Raw genomic sequence first — 23,683 nt, 5'->3', positions numbered from 1 at the left:
CAAAGGTGGGCCGATGAGAAGTCAGGAGAGAGACCTGGGGTGCGCTGCTGCCTTGGCGTTCACCAGGCAGGTGATCCTCCACAAACCACCAGCAGCTTCTCTTTCCCACTGACTCTGCAGGACTCTGAGAAAGCCCGCAAACTACTCGCAAAAAGAGACTTAAACATCACCGAGAAGAGGGATTCAGTAAATGTTAAAGAACAAGGACAACAATGAGACAACTGTGTCCCTAGTGAAGCTTGGGCAGCTCTGTCCTCTTCTACAGAAAGACTGAAGACGTTGCTCCTCACATGTCCACGTGTTGTGAGGCCCTTGGATTAATGGGGTCAAAGAGGGTCATTCTAAATCTTGGTTCCACATACATGGCTAGAAAGAAACTCAAGCAAATTAATTAGGACTCATTAATTTAGGAGATTAACCAACCCTTCCTGTTTAAAGATGAAGGTCCAGAGGCCTAAAGCGGTGAGAGGACAGGAACTGTGCTGTGGATGGGGAGAGGAGTGAGACACAAACCTGGTTCCTGAGGAGCCTGGGGTCTCGCGGCAGCATTGGAGGTTGGGAAAAGATGGATTTTAGCTGAATGTAATAAGCGCTTAGCAATGAGGTTATGGTTTGCAGAAAATGGAATAAATGTAATCCCTGAACCTGGGGATTCAGAAAAGAAAAATAAGCCTGTTCTTTAATGGCAGGGACCATTTTTAGTCACCCTTATTCATGCCCAGGGCCTGGTATATAGGAGGCACTAACACTTGTGGTCAAAGGAATGAACTCACACAGACATGTGTATATGACTAGGAAACCCAAACTTCTGGAAGCAAAATGCCTGCAACACTAGTTATCTCTACTCAACTCCTAGGGGTGGCGATCACCTCCACCCTGCTGGAATCATGGTTACAAGTGGCTCTCTCTGCCAATGCCTCCTGGATGCACGCACTCCTGTCTCCTTCTTACTCCCCCTCCCTAGCTCCTTCTCCCCACCTCAGTGCACTATTTTTCTGAGCTTTCTGGTTGGCATTGACATGGATTTCACACCCTGCTTTGTTTTCCAGCGCCCCTAGCTCTCCATTCACTATTGTATTTGGTGTGGATGTCTCTGCAGAAGGAACCACTTTGAGGAGTCAGGGCTGGAAGAGACCCTGAGAGTGCTTCTGTCCCCCACTCGGGAGCTTCACTTTACACACTTTTCGGTGTATCTCTGAAATGTGGCAAGAGCACACTGGAGCTTCTCTGCCCTTCCCAAGGCATTTGAAGGCAGGAGTGCAGGTACATCCAGGAGAAGGATGCAAAAGACATGGATTTAAACTTGGGGTGCTTAGGTTGGGATCCAGCTAGAAATCCGATGCCAGTTTTCATTGTGCTGCTGATCCCAGGGTCACTGCTTCTTCCCATGGGACTCAGCTCTGAAAGATCTGAGAGTGGAATTTCACTAACTCTGAGAGGCAGGTAGAGCACAGAGCCAAAGATCAGCCCCTCCCCCCTCCTTCCATGTAATTCAGTCCTATTCCATATTTCTTCCCAACACCTTCCTCCTGTCCTTGCTTCAAAGTGACAGGCCTGCTGTGCCTTCATCCCCCTCTTCTCTCCTGACAGGGGAGACCCCAGGGAGGAAGCGGATGCACCCGCTCCCAAAACTGGTTCAGATCCTGCCTACCTCCCTTCCTAACTGTGTAGCCATGGATAGAGAAGTGGCTCAATCTCTCTGAAACCGATAAAAGGAAGGCAACTTACCATTTACCTCACAGGGGTTACAGTGAGGACTAAGTTAAATATGACAGCTCATATAAAAGCACCTAGCAGTGTGACTGACATATTAGGTGCTCAATAAACACTATCTCCCTTCTCCTGTTACCAGACATACCATGGTTCTTACAGGTACCAAACTGTCCAGAGGCTACAGGGGGAAAGAGAGAGCTCATGGATCCTTCCTGGACCTCTCATTTAGGATCTCTCCCTTGTTACAAATAGGGGATACGGTGGGAGACACAATAATTCCAATAAGTGACCCATATGACCAAATGACCCATAACGAATGTGGGAATCAGTAGGCTTTCATGGGGCTACTGTTCTCAAGACGTAGTACTGCTTATTGGCCCAACTCAGCAGTTCTTGAAAAGAAACTTCTTCCTTGTTTTTATATCACCTCTGACATGATAGGAGACAGGACCCACTTGCCTCAGATCTTCTCTGTCTTCCCATCAATAAATGCAACATCTACAAAGGGAATAAAAGAACTCTGTTTGGAAATAAGTCACCATGGCTGAATGTATTATTTTCAATGTGGGTTTCAATTAGGAGATTTAATAAGCGTTATGAAAACACTACTTCCTCTCAGCACAATGAAAGCCTTATTGAGCACTGAGCATCTTACCTTGACTTTTTCACCATTAATCTCCACCGTCTTAATCATAAAATCAACTCCAATCGTGGCTCCTTGTCCTGGGGGGAAAAGACCCTAAAGACAACATAAAGGAAAATAATTAAGCAAATCTTTCAGTTAAATGAAATTCTCTCCCTTCTCCCCGCTCACTACACACCACCAGCCCCTTCCTTTGGCTGAGTTGAGATTTAGAGTCATGGGAGTCATGTTGAATTTAATTTTGTATGTATGCTTTGAGGGGAGGAGGAAGGAGGGAGAAAGTAGGAGCGAGGAATGCTAAGAGAAGAAAGAGAGAGAAAGGGGGACGTGAAAGGGGGAGGAAGACAGGGAGGGTGAAGGGAGAGAACTGGGAAAGGGCGAGGGGACCAATTTCAAAGACTGAAACAGAACTCAGACACAAGGATAAGACCGAGGAGCAGGAAGCCGCAGGGATGAGATCAGGATTGTTAGAAGAGGAGCAAAATGGATAGGTGCTCCCAGAGAGGTACAATCCAGGAAGATTAAAACTGGTTATCCGTCTAGGGCATGGACAGCCATGGGAGTGGACCACTGACACGAACAAACAAGAACATGCTACAGGAAACATGAGCGAGGCGGTGAAGCTTTTGAATTTCCCTCTCCTCTGAGGGTGAAAACTATTTCCCTCAGTGCAATGTACCACACATATGTAATTACATGAAATCGGGGCCCTTGACCCTGGAAAGATCATGGAAGAAAATAAAATCATTCGGGAGAAAGTCAAGTGGGAACAGCACTAAATCAGGAGGCTGGAGGATCTCTGTGTGGCCTCAGGAAAATCAGTCCCCCTCTCTGGGCCTCGAATTCAATGAGCATTTCAAAAGAAAACAAAAGAAAACAAAGCTGTACCTCAAACTGGATGCTGAGCTAGAAAGATAGGATTTTAGCAAGATTACATGTATAATGTAGGTTACTGGTATATAATATTTCCTGGAGGCTTAGGGAAAGACCTGGAGGTAGGAAGGAATTCTAATAAGGAAGAGTTCTTCACCTAGTTTCTATTCCCTCCTCACTGATATTCCAGAATTGCCAGAAATTAAAGTAAAATGGACTCTATTAGCTCTGGCGGCTAAGACTGGGGCATCTTTAACTAAGTCTGTTCCCTAACAAGAGAGTTCTTTAATTAAAGTTTGAACTTAAAAGACTGAGCTTCAAACCCACAGAAAATATTCCACTGCATGTCCGCAAAAGATGTAAATATAAACATTCATAACTGTACGTAAAAAAATATTGAATCAATTTTCCTCTATTTTGGTTTGGCTCGAACACAAGGCTGCCAAGTTTCGAGTTTATCACTCCAGCTGTTTTGCAGTCTAATAAATGCCAAAAAATAAAACAAATCCTTCCCAATGTCTCCCTCATCATTTTGTTCCCCAACTCCTCATGCCTCAAAAACAGCTGAATCCAATTCATTTTAACTGCCTGCTAAATAACAAAACCAAACATAATACTGTCTAGGGAATGTGACTTTTGGGGGGAGGTAAGGGGCTGGGAGGGGTAAAAAGTAGAAAAGAAAGGGGTGGTGTGCTTATTGGTAGAAATTAGTCTTCAAAAATGGAAGCATTTTTGTCATTTACCTTTAATGACAAAGTTTATTTTTTTAAAGAGAAAAGCCAGATTCCTATGGTCTCAGAGGTTAGGCCACCAAAAATAAAAATGATCAGGCTAAGAACCAGGAGACGTGGGTTCTAATCCTAGCCTCGCCACTAACAGGATGTGTGATGCTAAGAAGTCATTTTGTCCCTGTAGACCTCAATTTTGCATCTATATAACGGGAGGAGTAGACTGAGTAATCTCTAAGGGATCTTTCCTTAAATAATAAGACAAGGTCAAGGGAACTTTTGATAAAGAGACTAAAAACTCCTCCACGTCTCTGCAGGCTTGTCTTCCTGCCAAAAGCAGAAAAGATTACTGCTAGGTGGAAGTAAAACCAGCTGGAGTTTCCAGTATCACGGCATGGCGGCTGACTAAAAGCGGATGCCTGGTAGCTTCTTACTTTTGATTTCTCCAGGCCCAGGCTTAGTAAAAAGCACAAGTTCTCTTCTGAGTTCGTTTACCCTGGGAAAAACCCTGGCATTTCCAAAGGTGACTCTCTGCCCTAAAGTGGCCTGTATTATCGTGTCCAGTTTTGCACAGAACCACAGACTGTCAGTGTTAGAAGTAGCTTTGCAGGTCACCAAGCCTCTCCTGTGTGGCAGGGAGGCAGGGAGGCCAGACAGGGGAGGGAATGGAACCCAGGTTCACAGGATGAGCCAGGGCAGAGCTGGAACCAGGACCCAAGTCTCCACACTCCAGCTAGTACTCTTTCCACAGCACCCGGCCGTCTTATGCCTTAGCGGGGCTAGTCTCAGCGTTCCCAACTAGCACTTTATGAAAATGTAAGATGCATGCATGATAATCCTGAAAAGGATGCCATTCATATTTTTCCAGGGAAAACACAAAAGAAGGTCAACTTCAGAATGATTTCTCACTCATTTCTGTATAAAAACAGGCATATAATCTCTGGATCTCTGGCAGTAATTCTCAAAAGGGCAGCCCCAAAGGGGACTTGTACTTAGATCATACGATAAGGACTCAGTCCAGAGGGAACATTTAATTTCATCCAGATAGTCCTTCACTGTTCTCGTTTCATTCCCATTTAATAGACTTAAAAACATCAGCATATTTGGTTCTAAACCAGAACGACTCACTCAGCTGCCTAGGAGGATGTGAGAGGGCATAGGCAGGAAGTTTGATTGGTTTAATTTGTATTTGAGTTTCTTAAAAAAATTAATATTTAGGTTTAGTCTGAAGTCCAGATTCATTTGTTAACACCTTTAGATTATTGACTGATAATCAATTTTAATCTAATAATCTGTTTTTGATAGTATACACTGAAAGCAAAACCATTTGCTCCTTTCATAAAGGAAGCAACACAAGATGGGGGAGGCTTGGTGGTGACCCCCACAGCCAGACTCCCTGGAGACGGCTGAAAAATCTCTAGCTTAGGCTATAAAGCCAGCACACTCCAAAGGGCACATTAAGAACCAGCAGCTGAGAGGCCAGCGCTGGGACCAGTCCTCCATTCTCTTACGCTCACCTAACCCCACAGGTTAGACTGAGAAACCCAAACCCAGACTTCCAAGTTCTCTTACCTGAGTGAATCGTCGGACTAGGCAAGTCTTTCCCACACCAGCATTGCCAATTAAAACAATTTTAAACAGGAAATCATAATCTTCCATACTCATTTACACAGCTGCAAGGCAAACACAGGCAAGAGTGAGATGGGGCCTGGTCAGACTTGCCCACAGCGCTCAAGCTGCACCAGCGTTGTCTCCTCAGGAACAACAGATCTGACTCATGTGAAGAGCAATTTAATGCTTCCCTCTGGTGATCTCGACACTGAGAGAGGAACACAGGTGTTTGGTCACAGATGAACTTTACTCCTTCCCAGTCACCTCATGCCACACAGAGTATATGACACAAATGTCCTTTCACCTGGTAACCTTTATTCTTCTAAGTCATCAGGTCACTTCTGTGGTTAAGATCTGTTTTCTTTCAGCATGGAAAGGAGATTACACAGGGCCTATGTGCAGACAAGCTGGGGGTGCAAGGAAGCAGGAACAAAGGGGGAGCCCATCCAAAGCTTCAAGGCCGTTTATTTGCGTACAGTGTATGCCAAGGGACCGGGAGACTGAACGAAGGGGAAGGAACTAGGAAGAAACCTTTCAGTCCCCTGCAAGTCCTGGGCGTCTTGGGGTCCTAACGGTGGGAGTAATGGCCATCTTCCCCTTACCACCAGCCCGCGGCTATACACCTTCTGCCAGCCAGGCTGACGCTGCAGCACCTCCCCAAGTGCCTGTCTGCTCATTCCTACGGGCTGTGGCATGTGTCACGTCCTCTGCCCAGGAGGCCCTCCCTCCCACCCCTTCTGTGCCACCAAGTCAATCCTGTAAGGCCCAATGCAAGCATCTCTTTCTCTCTGACTTTTCCACTGCTCTTCCCCAAATAAAGTGAAACACTCTCATCATTCCTCTGTCCTAAAACTTCAAAGGTCTGCCTCATCCTTGAGGGAAGGGATTATATTTTTCGGCTCTATTTTCCTAGCCCACACACGGGACAGTTATATTTAGCAAATGTGTACTCTGTAGAATTAAAGAGTTAATTAATAGGCCTACTGCTGAAGCGTAGGTCTTAGTTTCTCCAATTGTGCTAAAAAGAATACCACATGCTCTACCTCAGAGAACAGTTGTAAAGACTTTTTTAAAAACTGTACAAAAGAGCCTTGGTATCCACAAAGCTCCATCCTGGTGAAAACTAGTATTATCTCTTGAGTACCTACTATAGTACTATGCTAATCGTGGTAGGAAATATGGAGATGAGCCAGTCTCTGCCCTGGAGACTAATGTGAGAAAAGCTAAACAACCACCACAAAGTTAAATACAACTCAAACCAGCAGTGGAGCTCATTTCATAAGGTACAGGCAGAACAAGCCCGTGGACTCTGGAGGAAGAGGAGGACAACCAGCGAGCCCAGGAGAGAAAGGGTGCTTGGGAGAGCTGGAAGAAGCCCCCAGGTTCACTCCTACCAGCAGAGCTGAAGCTCAAGTGACTGCAGGGTCACAGAATCGAAAGAAAGCCCAGTGCACGGAGACCAGTCAAGCAGCTAGGGGAGCAGATCCCTATGTGGACAGATGATTTCTGTGTGGGTTTTAACTTATCCTTGGAAAGATGACTGACAACCAAGCCAAAATGCATGTGACAGCTCATGGGGTTCTTTCTCAGTTCGCTGGGACTGTGAAGGAAAAATAGTTCTCAGTCAAGAATCTGGGGCCATAAGCAGTATTGAGTTCACTAATACGCCAGGCACTATACTTGGCACCTTAGGGATATTTCCATTTGTTTTTATAAGTCTCTGAGGCTGGTATTTATTACTATGTTACCTAGTTTACAGGTAAGTAAACTGAGGGGACCCTGAAGTCATAAAGCTAATAGCCAGGTGTCACCAAAAGAACTCTAGCCTTGGAGTTGGAGAAACCTAGATTCAAATCCTGGCACTACTATCTTCTAAGTCTATGCCTCTGGGTAAGTGAAAATTCTGGGGGGTCTCAACTTCCCCATCAACAAAATGGGGCTACTAACACCTTTATCACAGAGTTGTGATGCTTGAAGGGATTTCTGTCTCCCAAGGACAGTACCTGGTTCTTAGTCACCCAAACTCCTCAATATGACAGTGGTTTCCATGGTCTGGCTTCTGCCTTCACTCCCGGCACCTACCTCTCACCACTCTGCTCACACTCTGTGCTCTAGGCTCACTGGATTTCTTTAGTTCCTTAAATGCCATAGGGCAGCTTTCCCCTTCAGACTTTCACAAATACTGTTCCTTCTGCCCAGAACACAGGACACAACCTCCCCTCACCACCTCCAGCCCAGCTAACTTTGAGTTCTTTCAATTTCACTTAAACATCACTCTCTAGTATGCTTCTTTGACCTGGGGGGAGGCCGACCCCTTCTATAAGCTCACATGATACCCTTCCCCATCCTATAGTCATACTCAGCATGTTTTACTGTACTTATTTATTGACAGCTGTCTTATGCTCCAAGTCCATCCCTCAGCATCTCCATCCCACACACACACACACACACACACACACACACACACACACACACACACACACACACACACGTGCATGACTGTAAGCAGCATGGAAGCAATGATGTGTCTATCTGGTTGAGTCCCCATCCTAACCCCTCCCCATTATAGTCACTGTCATCCTTGCCACTATCATCATCATCATCATCATCTCATTCTACATTATTAACTCATTTAATCCTCACAACACTCCTAATAGGCGGACACTATTAGCATCCTAATGTGATATATAGGGATACTGAGGCAGAGGAGAAGTTAAATAAGAAGTCATTAAGGTCCCACTTAACTGGTGGAGCTGAAATTCAAACACACGTAGCCTAGGTCCAGCCCCAGTGGACGTCCTTGACACACTACCTGTGATACCTTTCCCAATGCCTGGCTTGCGGCAGGCACTTAAGAAAAATCTGATGAATTGAATGATAAAGGGCAAGCATTCAATAAAATGTGATTTCCTTTTTCTCTTCCCCTCTGGCTTCACATCCAAAACTCTTTCCACCACACTGTAGTAGTTTAAATAAGAATCAAGGACAGATTCCGGATGAAAACCCAGGGACGTGGTATGTTAACTAAAATTCAAGAAAGCTGTTAAAAGTGAAAAGAAAATAAAACTCAGGGAAAGGGAAAAGGATAAGCAGGAGGACGCGAGGCTCTGGGGGCCCCACATGGACCACAACTCACAGGTGTCATTAGCCAGTGAACACGGGAAGCATAGGCCTGGACAGCATCCTTCTGTGCTTAGGTTGTTTGCCACACATTTACTCCTCCATCTTTGGCAGAAGTCAAAGACATAAAGCAGAGCATTCGGAGGAGAATGTCCAAAAAGAAAGGCCTGAGAAACAGGGCTCCTAAGCAGTTTACAGTGCCCGAATTCTGCACCTTCAGGAAAAGGGGAAGAGTTACTCGGTCTGAGTCCGTGCTCACAGTCAGGTCTCATGTGGATACCACCTGGAGAGAGAGAGCCACAGGAGACAAGGTAAGGCCCTCCTCCTTTCTCTAAGAAATTACTTTATAATGCTCTGTTGAATGTTTTGGGCTTTTTTGTTTCTGTGTGTGTGTGTGTGTGTGTGTGTGTGTGTGTGTGTGTGTGTGTGTGTGTGTTTAATAAACCTCTGGGGAAAATGTTTGGTCTCTTTAAAAATGCAGGCCGTCTGTGACTAAGGCTGGACTGTAAACTCTGGGTTACCTGTGGTGGTTATTGTTCTGTTTCTAATAGAAAACACATGGTTCTGTGAAAAGCTCACAAGATTCTCTGAAAACTATGCTCTGAGGAAGCCCTTCTGATCGGGAAGTAAGGTAACAGCTCAGGCATCACCAATAACCATGGGATAAGACAGCATCCCAGGAGGGGGAAACCATTCAGAATCAGGTAGTGACATGCTAAGCTGACAACAAAAGTCACACCTTGTCTGGGGAGCAAACATGTCATAAGATATGCTACTGACCAAGCACTATTCTAGGGATTTTATATTCTATCATTGTTAATAATAGTAATCACTGACACTTATTCAATGCTTATAATGTGCCAGGCACTCTTCTGCATGTACTCATTTAATTCTCAACAACAACCCTATGGGGTAGGTATTATTACCATCATCATCCCCAGCTTACAGAAGAGGAAACTGAGGCACAGAGAGGTTATCCTGAAGTCACACAGCTAGTTAGTCTTAGGACCAGGATTCGAACCCAGATCCGTCTGACTCCAACGCCTGGCTCCTCCTGAAATAGGCTGCTACTGTCCCCTGCCCGATGGTAGTCAGTACTGCTGTACCTGTCTTAAGAGCTGGAGGCACAGTTGAATGGAATCCCCAGGCCCTGTGAGCTGCAATATTCTAGAATCTCCCTCCTCATGAAGCAGCATACCCGCACTGATAGGGCCACACACTGATTCCAGATCATACAAGCACTGCTCCTCCTCATTGTGCCCTCCAAGTCCAGGTCTCTTTTAGGAGCTGGACGCTGACTTTCCCCCAAATACCACTCCCATCATTCATTCATTCATGTAACTAAGTACTGGGCCCAAGGTCAATAAACAGGAAGACTACTCAGATGAACCAGCAAAACCCCAAATTTCAGAATTACCACAATAGCTCAAAATAAATGGACATATGAATACAATTCAAAAAAGGAAAAATAGATGAGGAAAAGAAAAGACTGAGTTTAGGGGGGCACCTGGGTGGCTCAGTTGGTTAAGCGTCCAACTCTTGGTTTTGGCTCAGGTCATGATCTCAAGGTCTGGAGATGAAGCCCTGCGTGGGGCTTGGCACTGGGCATGGATCCTGCTTGGGATTCTCTCTCTCCCTCTCCCTCAGCCCCTCCCTCCCCTAAAAAAAAAGAAAAGAAAAGAAAAAGAAAAAAAATGAGTTTAGAAAAGATATAGGAAAGAAGATATACTATGAAAAGAAAAAAAATTCTAAAACAATGTGATTTTTGCAATATAAACCATTTATCAAAGTGACCTTTTAAAAAAAATGACACTGTATTCACTGTTGCACATCAGTACACTTTTCCCCTCGCCGTTCAGGGCTCAGTATAACAGATAAACTCAAGGATTCTGGCGAACAGAGGCCTGATCCCCTCCCCCAGCCCTGCTCCAGAAAATTATATTCTGGGGACTTGTCCTTGTTCAAAAACCATGTGTCCTCACTAAATCCTTTTTCCTTTCAGGGTCTCAACCTTGAACAGTAAATGGAAGGGGCTGGGTGAATAGGCCCCATGGTCCTTCTAAGGACAACGTGTGCTACCATTCTCTCCTACCAAAGAGGCAGCATGGGTACTGACATCAGGTGACCTGGGTTGGGGGCGCCTGGGTGGCTCAGTCAGTTGAGCGTCCAACTCTTGGTTTGGGCTCAGGTCATGGTCTCATGGGTCGTGGGATGGAGCCCCACATTGAGCCCCACATCGGGCTCCCCTCAGTAGGGAGTCTGCTTGAGGATTCTCTCCCTCTCCCTCCCCCACTCTGTCTCTCTCTCTCTCTCTCAAATAAATAAATAAATCTTTAAAAAAAAAAGAGAGAGAGAGAGAGACCTGGGTCTGCTGGAGAGCTGTATCAAGTTCCCTCATCCATAAAATGGGGATAATAGAATCTATTATCACTGAGCTGCTTCAGAAGCAAATAAGATAATACATGGAAAGTGACATTTAAAAAAATAATCAAATGTCATATTTGACAAGTCATATATGACAAGAGTTATATATATACTGATTGTAGAAAATGCAGCCAAACAAAAAGAAAGAGAAAATCATTTATAATCTCTTTCCCTAAGCAAATCCCCTCCTGGGGATAATTACAGTTAACATTTTGGTATACATCCTTCTAGGGTTTTTTGTTTATATACACTCACCTGTATGTGTGTAGACTTTTCAATGTATGGATTTTAAAAACAAAAACAATTATAACATTATACAAGTTTTTTTTGTTTTCTATAGAGTGGTATTTTACCCAAACCCAAAAATCAAAACTCATGGTCTATCAACAGAACTGATTACCAAAGACCCTCAGCATTCCTTCAACATTTGCTCCTATGACCCTAATACTCAAGAAAGGGGTGGCAAGAGGATAGCTTCATAGTGATATAACTTCAAGAAATACTAAATACTATAACCCAATCTTAAAGACTTAGAAGTCCAAAAAATTCCCATAATGAAGAAAACTGGCTTTGTTTAACCTAGGATTTACCAAATGTGATTTCAGCTGAGAATTCTTGTCTTATATCACACCTCTTAAAAAAGTCTCTAGCTCCTAGGGCTTCATGAAACATCAGTATAGTAAATGTTATTTTATAGCACTTGAAATCAGGGTTGGCACCCAGGTAGGGTTGCTACATGAAAGAAAAGAAAATAAAGAGAAGGGAAAGGAAGGAAAAAGGAAGGGGAACGGAGAAAGAGGACACTCAGACAAATTTCAATTTCAGATAGCAACAAATACATTTTAATATTATAAGTTTGTTCCAAATATTGCATGGGACATATGAATAATTTTTAGTATGTAAGTATAACCCAAATATTGCATGGGATATACTTACACTAAAAAGTTATTAGTTGTTTATCTGAAATTCAAATTTACTGGGCAATCCTTCCCAGAGAAAATCTGAGTTGTCAGATCTACTACAACCAGAGGCCCTAAACACAATCTCACTCCTACCCAGAAGTTGTGGAGGGAGACGGGCAGGGCATGAGAAACAAGATATGCCTGATGAATCCAAAACCGCAAATGGAGGAATAAAAAAGGGCAACAAGTAACATTTGCCGAACGCATTACTGAGCTTGGGTACTTTAGAATCTAGGCCAGACTCCAGGGACCAGGCTCAGACTTGCATAGAACAGGGTTCTGCAGGGAAGTCTCTCCCTTCTGGACAGTCTCAGAGCACTGTGGCCTTTCCTCTACATCCATCTCCACATGAGCACCTGCCTGGTGGAGGGGGATGTGCTCTACCCATCTGCTGCCCCGACTGTCCTTAAGGACAAGGACCACGCTTCAACAAGACACTTGTGTCAGCATATTCCAGGGCCACGTTCAAGTAGACACTGAATTCAAAGTGTTTGATCTTTCACTCTAACAAGGCTCTGTCTCAGGAAGCTCATTAGTGCTTAATTACTAGGAGGCAATTACTAAACATTACTATAATCAACTGCTGCAAGCTCACTTGCTTTACATAAGCTGCTAATTTCATGTTATTGCAATTTAATTATTCTCTTTGGCCAGGGATGTCAAACACCCACCTGTGCCATGGCTGCTCCTCATTCAGCAGGCCATTGTCTCCAGCATTCTGACCCAGACCTTTACCGTGCACAAAATGTGGTCACAGACATGATCTCATCTGCACCTGCTGACAATCTCATGAGCTGCTTCTTATCATTCATTATGCAAGAGAGGAAACTGAGAGTTGAGGTAATGAAGTGTCACCCTAAGTCCCACACTAGTGAGGTGCAACGTGGCCTCTCCATCCTAGCCACTGAGGATGTAAGGAATTTACATTCTATCATTGTTAATACCAGTAATCATAACTGACGCTTACTCAATGCTTATTATGTGCCAGGGGCTCTTCTTCATGTCTGTGCTCATTCAAACTTCACAACAATCCTGGGAGGTGGGTACTGTTATTATTATCTCCAGCTTACAGAAAAGGACACTGTAAGCTTCCATCAAAATTACACAGCTAATGAGCAAAACTGCCAGGATTCAAAACCCACACGTCTTTCTGGGAAAAAATCAAGTTGGAACTCTATCTCACTCCTTATACTAAAATAAATTCCAGATGGATTAAAGATTTGGATTTTGAAAAATGAAAACATAAGAGTACTAGAAGAAAGCAGGGTCTATATAAAATCTTAAAGTGGGGAAGACTTTCTAAGAATTACTCAAAATCAAGGCCATAAAATAAAGAGATTGACAAATTTGACTAAATAAATTTTTAAAAACTCTGCATGGCAGAACAAGAAAAGATGAACTGATTAAAATATCTGAAATACATATAACTAAGGGCTAATTTCCTTACATGCTTAAAGGGTTCCTACAAATCAATAAGAAAAATTGAGAGACGCCTGGGTGGCTCAGTTGGTTAAGCGGCTGCCTTCAGCCTGGGTCATGATTCCAGGGTCCTGGGATTGAGTCCCACATCGGGCTCTTTGCTCAGCGGGGAGCCTGCTGCTCCCTCTCTCTCCCTCTGCTTGTGCTCTCTCTGTCAAATAAATAAAATCTTTAAAAAAAAAATAAGAAAAATTGAATAAGTCAATAGAAAAAAATGGACAAAGGACATGAGCAGATAGTTTATAAGAAAGGGAATAAAAATAGCATTTATATATATTTTTAAATGATCAGCTTTACTCCTGAGAGTAAATTCAAACTCCAATGTATAATTTATAATTATAAATTATAATTTTAAACAATTAAGATGATAATTATAAATTACAATTTTAAACAATTAAGATGATAATTTATAATGAAAACTATAATGAATCCAAAATCAGAAGCCATTTTTCACTTCAGATTGCCAGAGTTCATTCTGTGAAGGAGAGGGTATGGAGAAATGGGGTGCTGGTATACCACTGGTAGGAGGTAAATCAATGCAACCTCTATGGAGGGCAATATTGATTAAAAACTAAAAAGGCTATTACAAACCCTCTGACCCAGCAATTCTAATTCTCAGAATTTATCCTACACTTACATAATACACATGCACAAAGACACATGTAGTAGGATATTCATTACAACAACGTCTGTACTAACAAATATGAAAAACAACCCAATAGTCCATCAGCAGGAAAACGGTTGTAATATTAGGAAACTATACATCAATATACCATGCAGCCTGCTGTGGACATCTGCAAGATGCATTAAGTGAAAGAAGCAAGGTGGAAAATGGTGTGCATAGTATGAAAAGGGGGCATTTAATTTTTTATCTGCATATGCATAAAATATCTCCAGAAAGAGACACAAGAAAACTAGCAACAGTGTTTGCTCCTGGGAAGGCTGTCATATCTAGCTGTAGGAAGGAGGGTAACCTCCAACTCAACAAATTGTATTCTGATCTTCCTCTCAGTCTGCGGTAGTGCATGCAAGGCAAGACAGTTTTCCTAATACAGTGAGAGAAGTCCTTATTTAAAAAAAAAAATCTGGGGTGCTCTGTTTCTATCTTTCAGTCTTTCTCTTTCTCTGCTCTGCTGCACCCCCTTGCATGACAGGGAAGGAATGTCCCAACCAGCCTGTGGGGCTGCCCTTCCCAGCTCACTGTGTGTGCCACAGCTTTCTCTATTAAATCATGTCCCAGCCCAGTAAGTCCCTACATGGCGGACTCATTCTTTCATACCAGCTTCCCTCAAAACCAAGCCTCCATTGCATGGCAGCCAAAACCAACGGATAGAACCATAGTCTGTTTATTTCACCAGTAAAAACAAAACTCTCCCACATATGTATCAGGAATCATAGCTCGGAAATTACTCACTGCCTCCGACACAGAATCCTCCTGAGGAAGGAGGAGGAGCCTATCTTTTTCTCCCCATTTCACAGAAATGGGATTTGAAATCAAAAGAGTGACTTGCCTCAGGCCACACAGCATGTGAACAACAGAGCTAGAAGAGCACACACCCGGGGCCCCTGACTCCAGCTCAGAGTTGCCACCCAGACAGACTAGGTCTGCAAGTATAAATCCCTACTGGGCAAGGCTGCAGGCATAAACACCAGAGGAGGCTGCCATGGACCCATGGGTGGGAGAGAGCTCAAAAGCAGCCCCGGGGAATATTTTTTCAGACATGGTAAAAATAAAAATAAAAAATAAAATAGGCCTGAGATCTCCACAATAAAACATTTCCTTTTATTCTTTGTATATATCACCTTTTATATCTTCCTATTTCCCAGAAACACGCAACAGATTTGGGATACCAGGCAAGTAGGGAAAATGAAAGTTAATCCATGAAACAGCATTTCCTCGGCACTACCCGAAGCAAATGTCTGAATTCTCTTGTTGAAGTCATAGTGCTCTTTCCCCTTCCCTAGTGAGAAAGCGTCCCTGCACTGAGCACAGATCTGATTTTCCTCAGAGGTGAGAGGAGGAGAGATGGTCCCCCATTCGTTTAGCTCCCCAGGCAGAACTAGTTTGTTTTGCACCATAGCACTCAGGCCCAGGTGCTTGACAAAGAGTCTCAGATGCGCCAGGAAATACTGGCACCTTGTTTCCTGAGGGAAAAGAAAAGATACTTTTCCCACTCATTAATCCCTTTCCAAAACGGGAGCTTCTTTATGCAAAACATGTTTGTGGAACTGCTCTAAAAAAGGTCTTTCCAGACCCAACTTGCTGTTTCCGTCTTCTGCACAAGCAGGCTGGGCTCCCTCCACTGTCCCTCTCCAACAATAAACAATATCGCCCTCAAAGTGCTCCGGGGGTTTGTTCTAATGCCCGCCCCGTTGTGTTCTCTAAGTTGGAGACTGCGTCTAATCTCTCCTCTGCAGAAGCCTTCCTGTGCCTGTTTGGCTGGACCGGAAGGGCCTCCTTATCGGCATCCTCAGTCTCCTCCCCCAGGCTGAGCACACAAAGCAGCCTTGCCAGGCAGCCAGGGGGCAGGGTTGCAGCCCACAGGTGGGCTCCAGCACTTCCCAAGCCTTGGGGACCCACAGCCTTTCGAGGACAGAGGTGTCTCCTTCCCAGCCAGAAGACTGTCACTCCAGGCTGGACCCTTCCCTTCAGCTGTTTAAACAGATTCCCTCGGGCGCCTGGGTGGCTCAGTTGGTTAAGCGACTGCCTTCAGCTCAGGTCATGATCCTGGAGTCCCGGGATCGAGTCCCATATCAGGCTCCCTGCTCAGCAGGGAGTCTGCTTCTCCCTCTGACCCTCTTCCCTCTTGTGCTCTCTGTCTCTCATTGTCTCTCTCTCAAAAAAATAAATAAAATCTTTAAAAAAAAAAAAAAAAAAAAAACAGATTCCCTCCTCACTGGAAGCATGAGAAAAAGTGAAAGGGCAGCAAGTGTCCACATGGTCTGGGACTCAAATGGATGAGAATAAAATACAGGAATTCTCCCAAGTTTGGCTCTCAAGTTTGTGCCAGGTCCTCATGAGAATGACTATTTGTGTTGGGCCTATGTATTTTACAGACACCAGCCATTTCATCCTTGAAACAGCCCCGTGGGGGAGGAGGGGATTTCTTAGTTACTGTTACTATCAATAAGCTTTTACATCTATAAAGCAACGGAGGTTTGCAAATGCTTCCCTGTAAATTATCTTACCTGCATCCTGGCAAATTCCTATGTGAAACTGTCCCTCAACATGGCCCCTCAAAACACACACACACACACACACACACACACAGCATGCCATAAGCCATCTGTCACCAAGGCCTGCAGAGGTTCTATCAGAAATGTAGCTTGAATTCCTCCTTGGCACCACCTTTGTCCCTACCGCACTAAGCTGGCTCAGGCCCAGCCCGAAGCTCCATGTCACCCAGCCAGACTACCATGAATTTCTAAACAGGTGAAGTATATCAAGTGGCACAACATTCCTCAACAGCAAGTTTTCAATATTCATCAAAAGCCTTAACAATGTCCATACTCTTTGATCCAACAATTCTGCTTCTGGGAATTTTCCTAAGGAGTGATGCCAAGATGTGTACAAAGATTTATTCCCAAGAAAGTTCATTCCAGTATTACTTAGAATTGGCTCCAGAATGGAGAAAGGAGTAAAACCTCTATATGACAGAGAAGAGGTTATATTTTTGTTTTGGTTTTTCTTTGAGCCACATGATGTAACATTATGAAATATATACTTGGAAGGAAATACATTTTTAAAATGCTTACCTCACCTCTGAGTAGTAGGATTATGGATAGCTTATTTTCTTCTTTATATATTTATATCTTCTCTAAATTTTCTTCAATAAACATGACATTTAGAGATAATATACCTTATTAAAATATCATCGAGGCTCGATACTCTGAGGGAAACATGGGACAGACACACACGTACACAGCTAGTGACCATCCACATTCAATTTGCTCTTCTAGGAAACAGGCTCTTAATAGGTACAAACCAAAAACCGTAGCAGAGTTCAAACCTTTCATGCAGTGAGCTCACTGCTGGGAATTTACTTTAAGGAAAGAACTGAACTCAAAATGCTAAATGAACAAAAGTGTTCATTACGTCTTATCTAAAAGAACTGGAAACAATCCAAATGTCCAACAAGGGATCGTTCAATATGGAACATCAACACCATGGAATGCGGGGCAGCCATTAGAAATGCCAATTATGAAAACTATGTGGAAATATGAAATAATGTTGACAACAGGCTATAAAATAAAGAGAATACACAAAGCTGCATTTCTCAGGACTGCAGCTATGAAGAATAAGCATGTATGTGAACAAGGACATTTCAAAAGGAAGAATGGGTTATGTTAGGATTTGGGGAACACAGGGAGCTTTTTTATTTTTTAAGTTTTGTCCTTTTTTTTTTTTTTTTACAAGTTTTTGACATTTTGTGTGTACCAGAGGCACATTTTTAAAACATGGAAAACACAGAGAAGGGGAAAATAAATTACCGAAAGGAACACAATCACTGTCAGCATTTTGATGTGTTCCTCCCTCTTTTTCCTATGCACTAGGTGGTTTGGTTTGGTTTTTATCACTGTAATCATGTCAATGTTTTCTTTAAACCAGTTACAAAATCATTTCAATTTTTTTTTTAAAAACTCAGTGAACTTCCCATAAGACCTGCAAGAGAACCCAGCAGTGGGTATTCTCAAGCGTTATCAGGAGAATCTACCTAACAGAATGTCTATTTGTAAACAAAAAACGGGCCTATTGCGCCATTGTCACAACAGATGGATTGATCAAAGTTCCTCAACACTTGCAGAGACTCTTAGGCCTATTTCAGTAACCGTAAGTCAGGAGCAGGGAGAATTCTGTGCTACCAAAGCTGACACTGTTGGAAACTGGAAGCAATTTTACCAGAGTTTGAAAACAAAAAAATACAACAATGTACCAAGCTTTCACATCAGAAAAAAGCATGAAGGGAACAGATCCAGTTGGCCGTTAGGCCCAGAATATTTAACCTCCTTTCTATCTCTCACATCCTTTTTCTCCTGTCCACCGTCCTGACCTTCATTAAGGCCAGCCTCTCCTACCTTGGCAGCAGCTGCCCACAACCCACATCCAGGCCACGTGGACTCTTTCCACAAGAGACACAGAGATGGGGAAAATCACCAAACAGAGCATGAGCTCTGCGCCCCCTCCGTGAGTGTGGGCCTGGAAAGAGTAAGAGGGGAGGCTGAGTCGGCTGTCACTACGGAGGGGCTCAGTTTCTGCAGGAGTGTGACGCTTTTGTGCTTTTTGAACAACAGGGGCCCTCAACACAAACCGACTATTCATCTCGTACATGCATTCTACCAAAGACTGCCCTCTGTTCCAAGGCTAGGGGAAAGGCTGGGGCCTTGAGCTGAGTGAGACATGAGATGCTACTGCTAGCATAGCAAGCCTCACTCAAATACTCCTCACTTCAAGGACAAAGGTAACTGCAATCTTTCGCCTTAGAGGCTTTTAGAAGCTAACCCAGGTACAAGATGCAATGCACCTCCACGGCAGCCTTTCCAAAGAACCAATCTGACCGCATCATTCCCACACTTAAATCTCCTCAGGGGCTGCTGGCTGCCCACACAAAGCTGTGAGCGGAAGTACAGTGCCCCAGTGAAGAGAGCAAACTCTGGAGCCAAACTGCCTGACTGAGTCCTGCCTCTGCCCTTTATGAACTAAATGGCCTTGGGCAAATTCCCTATCCTCTTAGTGCCTGCGTTTCTTTATTTGTAAACAGGGATAGCAACAGTACCCACCTCATAGGGTCGTGGTGCGGATGAAAGGGATCAATAAAGAACAAAGAAAAGAGTCTGGCACATAGGAAGTACTCGGCAAGAGTTACGCGCTGTTCCTATTATTGCTATTGTTGGAGAAAGTTCAAATTCTCTAGCAGGGCATACAGAGCCATCCATGACTCAGTCCCTGCTCCTCTCTCTAGTTTTGTTTCTCGTGACCCTTGAGTGACCACTGCCACTGTGAGCATGCAGCCATGCCAGGCTCCCAGAGCGCAGACCCAAAGGCAGCTTCACTCCTCCACACCTTTACTCACACAGCCATTCTCTCCTTATTGGCTGGTGAGCAACCACAGATCTCTGAAACCTTCCTTCCCCCTCCAAGTGGATTAGCCACTCCCTCCTTTCTGCCTCCACGAAGTTCTGTTAAGACTCTTCATAGACACTTTATTATCCTCGTTGATTTACGTATCCTACTTCCCCCACTAGACCTTTAAGACAGAGGCCCCCATGAATTCTTAACCGTATCCCCATTGCCTGGCATTCAGTCGACCCTAAATATTTATTATATAAATGCAAAAGAAATATTCATCAGAACCCACAAAGCTGGAAATACTTTTCAGAGAACCTAAACACCAGGATTTAGAAATCAAATCCCCAAACACTTTGACTCTAAGGAGAGTTAATTGGAAAGGATCATATAACCAAAGAGAAGAAGAAAATTATGATTTCCCAGGAGAAAGCCAAACCTTGTTATAATGCAGTGTCTGTGTGTATTAGGGGATGGGGACAGAAGTGACATTAGTAATGGTTCTAAACTAGCTGATGCTGACTATTCACTGAGTAGTACTTTTTAAACCTCTTCTTCAGAAAAATGTAGTGTCATAGCTGATTGGGGACTACCTTTCACCTTGCTGAGAATGCAAGCTATTTCAATATAAAATACCACAGGAGTCCACAGTCTCTGAAAAAAAAAAAAAAATAAAATAAAATACTACAGGAGACCCAGACTGTAAGAAAGAAAGAGAATTAATCTTTGTTGGGTGTCTATGATAAGCCAGATACTTAAAAAATAATATATTTTCTATTTATTAAATACAATACGCTGGACACAGAACTATTCACTTCATGTGCATTATCAAGTTTGACAGTGTAAGTCCTAAACAAGTCTGAGACATAAGTATTAGCCTCTCCGTGCTACAGATGAGGAAAACATATTCCCCACCCCACATATTTCTAGTGAGCACCTACCATGTGCGAATACTGATCCAGGAGCAGAGGATACAGCAATAAACCAACAGAAAAAGTCCCCCCACTTCAGAGAGTATACATTCCAGTTGGGCAACAAAAAGAGCAATGAATGAATGGGGAAATGAGCATATACATTAATGAACAAGGAAAGTATCTGATACTGCCAAGTTCTCACGTGTAGAGAACTGGGTGAGAACTAAAATAGGAAGAAGGGAACGGAGAGACTAGACAGCGATTTTCAAGTGGGAGGTCAGAGAAGGTCTCTGAGGTGGCTATAGTTAAGATGAGATTTGAACAAGAAAGATCAAGCACATGCAGATTGGAGGAAGAGTATTTCACGCTGAAGGAAGAACTAGGGCAAAGGCCCTAAAATGAGAATGGACTTCGGCAAGTTGAAGGAACCAAAGCCAGCACAGTGAGGCTGCTGCACTGTCCATGAGAAGCAGGCTGAGTGAGTGACACAGGGCAGGCCACAGAGACCTCGGTAGGCCAGGGTGAGGAGTGTGGATTTCATTCTGAGTACAATGGGAGGCTACCTGGGGTGGGGAGGGGGGAGGGGAGTGTGGCACAAACTGAGAAACAGTGCTAAAGATTTCTCTGGTCTCTGTGATGGAGGGTGTGATGGTATGGATACAAGTAGAAGCAAGACGTCCAGTTAGGAGACCATTGCAAGTGGTCTAGGTAGAGGGTGGTATGGCTTGGACTAGGGTGTGGGGTGGTGGAGATGGTGGGAAGGGGATATATTTGGGGATGCTTCTGAAGACAGAAAAGATAGGACTTGCTGACGGAGCGGATAATGATAGGGAAGAAAGAAAGAAATCAAAGCAATGCCTGGCTATTTTGGCTTGAGCACTTGAGCGGGGGAGATAGTAGCACCACTTACTGAGGTGGGGAAGACTGAAGGAAGAACAAGTTTTGAGGGGAGACAGAGTCAAGAGTTCTCTTTCAGCCACGTGAATTGTACAATGCCTCTTAGGCGTCTACCTGGACATGAGTCTGGAGTTCCAGAGAAAGTCTGAGGATAAAGATACAAATTTGAAGGTCATTAGCAAATGGATGCTATTGAAAGTCATTGGATTAGACGAGGATATCTATATCTCAGAGACGAGAAGGGGGCTGTTTCCGAACATGGAGCACATCACCATTTAGAGGGGGAGAAGGGAAGGAGGAGAGCCCAGAGAGGTAGGAAGAGATCCAGGAAAGTAGAGTGTCCAAGGAAACAGCAATAAATCTTGTCAAATGCTGCTGAGAAAAGTAAGATTAAAAGAAACCGACTTGGTCACATGAAGGTCATTCACTGATTGACACTGACAAGAGTAGTCCTGGTGGAACAATGGGAAGAGATTAGAGTGAGAGAAAGGCGTCAAAACCCAAACTATGGACAACCTGTAAGTTTTACTGAGAAAAGGAACTTGAAGACAGCTAGAGGGGGATATAATGTCAACAGAGGTGTAAACCAATTAGTGAATTTATTTTGGAATAGTTAAGGGACAAAATTAGAAAACATTTTGGGATTTCAGATGGTGGGGGGAGGGGGTTGTTATTTATTTTCAGATAAGAAATACAGAGGCATGTTTATTTGCTACTGAGAATTATCCAGTGATGAGGGTAAATCTGCTGATGGCCGAGAGAAGGGGCATAATTACAAGATCAAAAATCTACAAGACTTAATCTTAACAAAATTAATAATGTGCCCAAGGTAAAAGAATTGGTAGTCTGGGGAGCTAGGATACTAATCCAGAACTGTTTTGACTCATAAGCACATTCTTTTTTCGCCACACCACTGACTGTAATATAATACAGTAGCATTTACAAAAGATCCCAATTCCAGGCCTCAAGATAATCAGAACAGAGTCAGAAGGAATCTTAAGAGAACCCTGGGGCACCAACACAAACATACACCCCTTTCTATAGAAGCAAGCTCTGTTCATTCCACAGACTGGCAAATGTCATTTCTATTTGCACACCTGGTTGTGGTTCTACTAGCTGTAGGACCTTCCGTTGTTTCCCTTATATATTCAGAGTGGGACTGAGATAAATCACAGGGCAGTGTAAGGGGGCACACTGTTGAATCAACTCTCCCGCGGTTGTAAGAAGGAAGTAAGAAATATGTTTTTAACACCAGCTGTGTGTTTATATTCAGCAAAAGCAAAGACGGGAATTGAGGTACATGGTTATTTGTTTCTCTCTTCTTTACACAGCTATCTCAGGAAGCAAGAGACTGTGATGATGCCAAGAAGTGGATTCTCGTCATCTGTTTCCCAGGCCCACTCCTGCCCCACCACACGGTGGCACAGCATCGCCTTTCTCACACCTGGCTTCCCATTACCTGTTCTAGTTTATCTCTTCCTTCAGGGCAATATAGATGTCATCTCCCCCAGGAATTGCTCCCTGATCTCTCCTTCTTTGAACTTTTATAGTGCTAAGAACTAGTACCACATAAATTTGGCTCTTGATCATATGAAGTCTTAAAACTATTCTCTGATTCAAGTATCGGAGTGAGAGTAAGAGTACTTTTCAGTCAGAAATTCAATACAGTTGTTGTCCATTGTTACTCTGAGAGGTAGCTTAGTAGTACAAAGATCAAGGTGGATCTGGCTTGAAATTGTGGCTCTGTTCCAACTCTTAACACACTAAGTAAACTTGGGCAAGTCACTTTCCAAACCTCAGCTCCCCTACCTAGAAATTGGGAATAATACAACCACCTCCCACCCCCTGGGTATGTATCTGAAACATGCTGGACAGTTTGCTCTTTGGCTGAAAACTCTACAAACCCGTGGTTTTCAAAACCAGGTCTGAAATGCTTCAAGCTGTTCACAACATCCTATCAGCTTCTCCTCACTCCTAGCCTACCTCACATTTCCTGCCGAGGACAATGAAGTTACCATGATATCTCTCACCCCATGCTTTGTCTTTTGGTCCCTTCAGTCTCTGCACCCTCACTCCACCTTGTTCAGGTAGGTTCTCCCATATTACCCCAATCATAGCTTCATCACTGCACTCACCCCATTGCTTATTTGTTTACAGGACTATCTATGCCATAAAACAAGGGTTCCCTGAAGGAAAAGACTGAATTCTATTCATCTTTGTATCCTCAGCAACACAGTGCCTGCTGCATATAGGTA

The 23,683-nt window shown here is 43.6% G+C and overlaps 1 protein-coding gene across 5 annotated transcripts in view; it reads right to left on the bottom strand.

Annotated features, from left to right (window-relative positions):
- Positions 1 to 23,683, bottom strand: part of RAB30 (RAB30, member RAS oncogene family) — a 76,406-nt gene that overhangs the window by 8,173 nt on the left and 44,550 nt on the right. For 3 of the 5 annotated variants that reach the window (XM_027580384.1, XM_027580387.1, XM_027580385.1), the window contains exons 2-4: positions 5,530 to 5,630; positions 2,369 to 2,452; positions 2,173 to 2,211 (exon numbers count right to left, since the gene is read on the bottom strand). In XM_027580384.1, coding sequence (XP_027436185.1) covers positions 2,173 to 2,211; positions 2,369 to 2,452; positions 5,530 to 5,622 — 216 coding nt within the window. In that variant the 5' untranslated portion in view covers positions 5,623 to 5,630. Of the gene's footprint in view, positions 1 to 2,172; positions 2,212 to 2,368; positions 2,453 to 5,529; positions 5,838 to 10,195; positions 10,223 to 23,683 lie in introns of those variants that run through there. The other 2 variants (XM_027580386.1, XM_027580388.2) reach the window with 2 other exon arrangements.

The sequence above is a fragment of the Zalophus californianus genome, chromosome 11 (assembly GCF_009762305.2).
Source record: "Zalophus californianus isolate mZalCal1 chromosome 11, mZalCal1.pri.v2, whole genome shotgun sequence".
Lineage (NCBI taxonomy): Eukaryota > Metazoa > Chordata > Mammalia > Carnivora > Otariidae > Zalophus > Zalophus californianus.
The sequence above is the reverse complement of the archived record's forward strand: the minus strand, read 5'-3'. Positions and strand labels throughout refer to the sequence as shown.